Source organism: Brassica napus, unplaced genomic scaffold (genome assembly GCF_020379485.1).
Source record: "Brassica napus cultivar Da-Ae unplaced genomic scaffold, Da-Ae ScsIHWf_3041;HRSCAF=3836, whole genome shotgun sequence".
Lineage (NCBI taxonomy): Eukaryota > Viridiplantae > Streptophyta > Magnoliopsida > Brassicales > Brassicaceae > Brassica > Brassica napus.
The window spans coordinates 9,941-12,896 of NW_026016283.1; the positions used below are offsets into that span (position 1 = coordinate 9,941).

General features: G+C 44.3%; 1 protein-coding gene across 1 annotated transcript; it reads right to left on the reverse strand.

The window, feature by feature from the left end:
* Positions 1-1,951: 1,951 nt before the first annotated feature.
* On the reverse strand, positions 1,952-2,616 carry LOC125602927. The gene is made up of 2 exons (XM_048774271.1): positions 2,302-2,616; positions 1,952-2,251 (listed from the first exon to the last, which is right to left on the reverse strand). The coding sequence occupies exons 1-2, from the start codon at positions 2,614-2,616 to the stop codon at positions 1,952-1,954; spliced, it is 615 nt and encodes a 204-aa protein (XP_048630228.1).
* Between the last annotated feature and the right edge of the window lie 340 nt (positions 2,617-2,956).

Here is a 2,956-nt window from a genome sequence, read left to right on the forward strand (position 1 = left end):
GAGCTCTGTTGTATGCAAATTCGATGAATGGGATACAATCAACCCAATTCTTCATGTTCTTCCCAATGGTTGCCCTAAGCAGCGTAGAGAGCGTCCTGTTGACAACTTCAGTTTGCCCATCAGTTTGGGGATGACAAGTAGTAGAGAATAGCAGCTTTGTACCCAACTTCTTCCATAGTGTTCTCCAAAAGTGGCTGAGGAACTTGGTGTCTCGGTCAGATACAATAGTCCTTGGCACCCCATGTAAGCGCACCACCTCCTAAAGAACAGATCAGCTGTTTTGGACGCATCATTCACCTTGGCACAAGGTATGAAGTGTGCCATTTTGGAGAATCTGTCCACGACAACAAAGATTGAATCCTTGTGATGAATCTTTGGTAATCCTAGAACAAAATCCATGGAGATGTCTACCCAAGGAGCTGTGGAATCGGCAGTGGCATGTAAAGGCCATGAGGCTGGACTCGAGACTTAGCCTTCTTGCAAGTTACACATCTTGCGCAATGAGATTCTACTGATTTCTTAAGATGCGGCCAATAGAAATGTTCCCTGACCACAGCGAGTGTCTTATCTACTCCAAAGTGACCCATGAGCCCTCCTCCGTGAGCCTCTCTAGTGATTAGATCTCTCAAGGAGCATTGAGGAATGCACAATCTCCTGCCCTTGAAAAGAATCCTCATGCAAGTAGAACTTTCCTTGTGGTCCTTTGGGTGCAACTTGAGTAGATAGCAGCAAGATCCGGATCTTCTCCGTACAAACTTTTGATGAACTCAAATCCCAACACCTTTGCTTCCATGGTTGCAATCAAAGCATATCTCTGGAGAGTGCATCTGCTACAATGTTCTCCTTGCCCTTCTTATACTTGATAATGTAGGGAAATGTCTCAATAAATTCTAACCAGCGCGCATGTCGCCTCTTGAGATTGGTTTGCCCTCTTAGATGTTTAAGGGTTTCATGGTCAGTGTGTACCACAAATTCTTTAGACAGCAGGTAGTGCTGCCATGTCTCCAAAGCTCTCACCAAGGCATACAGCTCTTTATCATAGGTCGGATAATTGAGAGCTGCTCACCAAGCTTCTCACTGAAGTAAGCCACGGGTTTTCCTTCTTGAATAAGAACTGCCCCTATCCCAATCCCTGATGCATCACATTCTACTTCAAAGGTCTGTTGAAGTCGGGTAAGACCAGTACTGGTGCATGGGTCAGGCGATACTTCAAGGTCTGAAAGGCTTCCGTTGAGCTTTTTCCCAAATGAACCCAATACTCTTCTTCACCACAGCAGTAAGGGGTGCAGCTATGCTACTGAAATCCTTGACAAACCGCCTGTAGAAGCTAGCTAGACCATGGAAACTTCTGACTTGGCTGATGTTGTTGGAGTTGGCCACTCTTGAATGGCCTTAACCTTCTCTTCATCAACCTGTAAGCCCTGTGAACTCACAACAAAACCTAGGAAGACAAGTTTATCAGTGCAGAATGTGCACTTCTTGAGGTTTGCATAAAGCCCTTCTTGTCGAAGTGTCTCTAGTACTTGCTCAAGATGTGTCACATGATCAAGTAAACTAGTACTGTAAATTAAAATGTCATCAAAATAAACCACAACAAACTTACTGATGTATGGTCTAAGAATGTGGTTCATGAGACGCATGAAGGTACTAGGAGCATTGCTAAGTCCAAATGGCATCACCATCCATTCATATAGACCTTGCTTTGTTTTAAAAGCTGTCTTCCACTCATCTCCCTCTTTCATTCTTACCTGATGGTACCCACTCTTAAGGTCAATCTTGGAGAAGATGGTGGCTCCGCTTAGCTCATCTAACATGTCATCAAGCCGTGGAATGGGGTGTCTGTACTTGATGGTAATGTTGTTGATGGCTCGGCAGTCTACACACATTCTCCATGTCCCGTCCTTCTTTGGTACAAGTAAGACAGGTACAGCGCAAGGACTGAGGCTCTCCCTCACGTATCTTTGTCCAATAGGTCCTGAACTTGTCTCTCCAACTCCTTAGTCTCTTCCGGGTTCACCCTATAAGCCGGTTTGTTTGGCAGAGCAGCTCCTGGCACAAAATCTATCTGGTGCTCAATGCCTCGGAGTGGGGGTAAACCGTTTGGAATCTCCTCTGGAAACACATCTTTGAACATGTCAAGAAGCTTAGTAATCTCTGGATGAAGAATTAACTCATCAGAACCTGCACTCAAAAGCTCCTTAAAGATCATTAGTAGCATTGTGTGTTTGGTAGCAGCAGCCTTCTTACGCAGCTAGGACGGATAAGAAAGTTTGATTTAACAGACTTTTCCTTTTCCTTAACCATTTGCAAATGAATTTCATGAACTTGTGCTGGGGTGAGAGGTGCTAAGCTTATCTTACGCTTATCATGCATGAATGTATACATATTAGTTCTACCATCATGCTTAGTTTCTCTATCCCACTGCCATGGTCTTCCTAACAATACATGTCCAGCTTGCATAGGGACTACATCACAAACTACTTCATCTTGATACTTACCAATGCTAAATGGAATGGTCACTTGTTCTTTAATTTTAAGCTCAACCTTATCATCTAACCACCTTAGCCTATATGGATGCGGATGCTTTGTCTTTTCTAGACCAAGTTTCTCTACCATGTAAGCACTAGCAGCATTAGTACAAGACCCACCATCTATGATAAGGTTACATACCTTGCCTTTTATGGTGCAACGGCTATGGAATATGTTTTCTCTTTGGATTGTCTCGGCGGGTTGGGTTGTACTAGGACGCTAAGCACACGTCTGATCATCAAGCTCTCTCCCACATCAGCATATTCAACCTCTCCATACTCTTTGAATCTCAGGTACTTCTCCTTCATCACGAGACTCATAGCCATCATCAGTGAGCAGCATAACCCTCTGGTTTGGGCATTCTCTTGCCATGTGTCCTCGGCCTCTACATTTAAAACAGGTGATGTCTCTGGCACGTTGGGGGTGG

Excerpts from the sequence above, each read along its gene's own strand:
- LOC125602927 (XM_048774271.1), bottom strand. The coding sequence starts at position 2,616 with ATGGTAGAGAAACTTGGTCTAGAAAAGACAAAGCATCCGCATCCATAT. Across the intron at positions 2,252-2,301 it reads ATGAAATTCATTTGCAAATG|CTGCGTAAGAAGGCTGCTGC; the intron begins GTTAAGGAAAAG and ends TATCCGTCCTAG.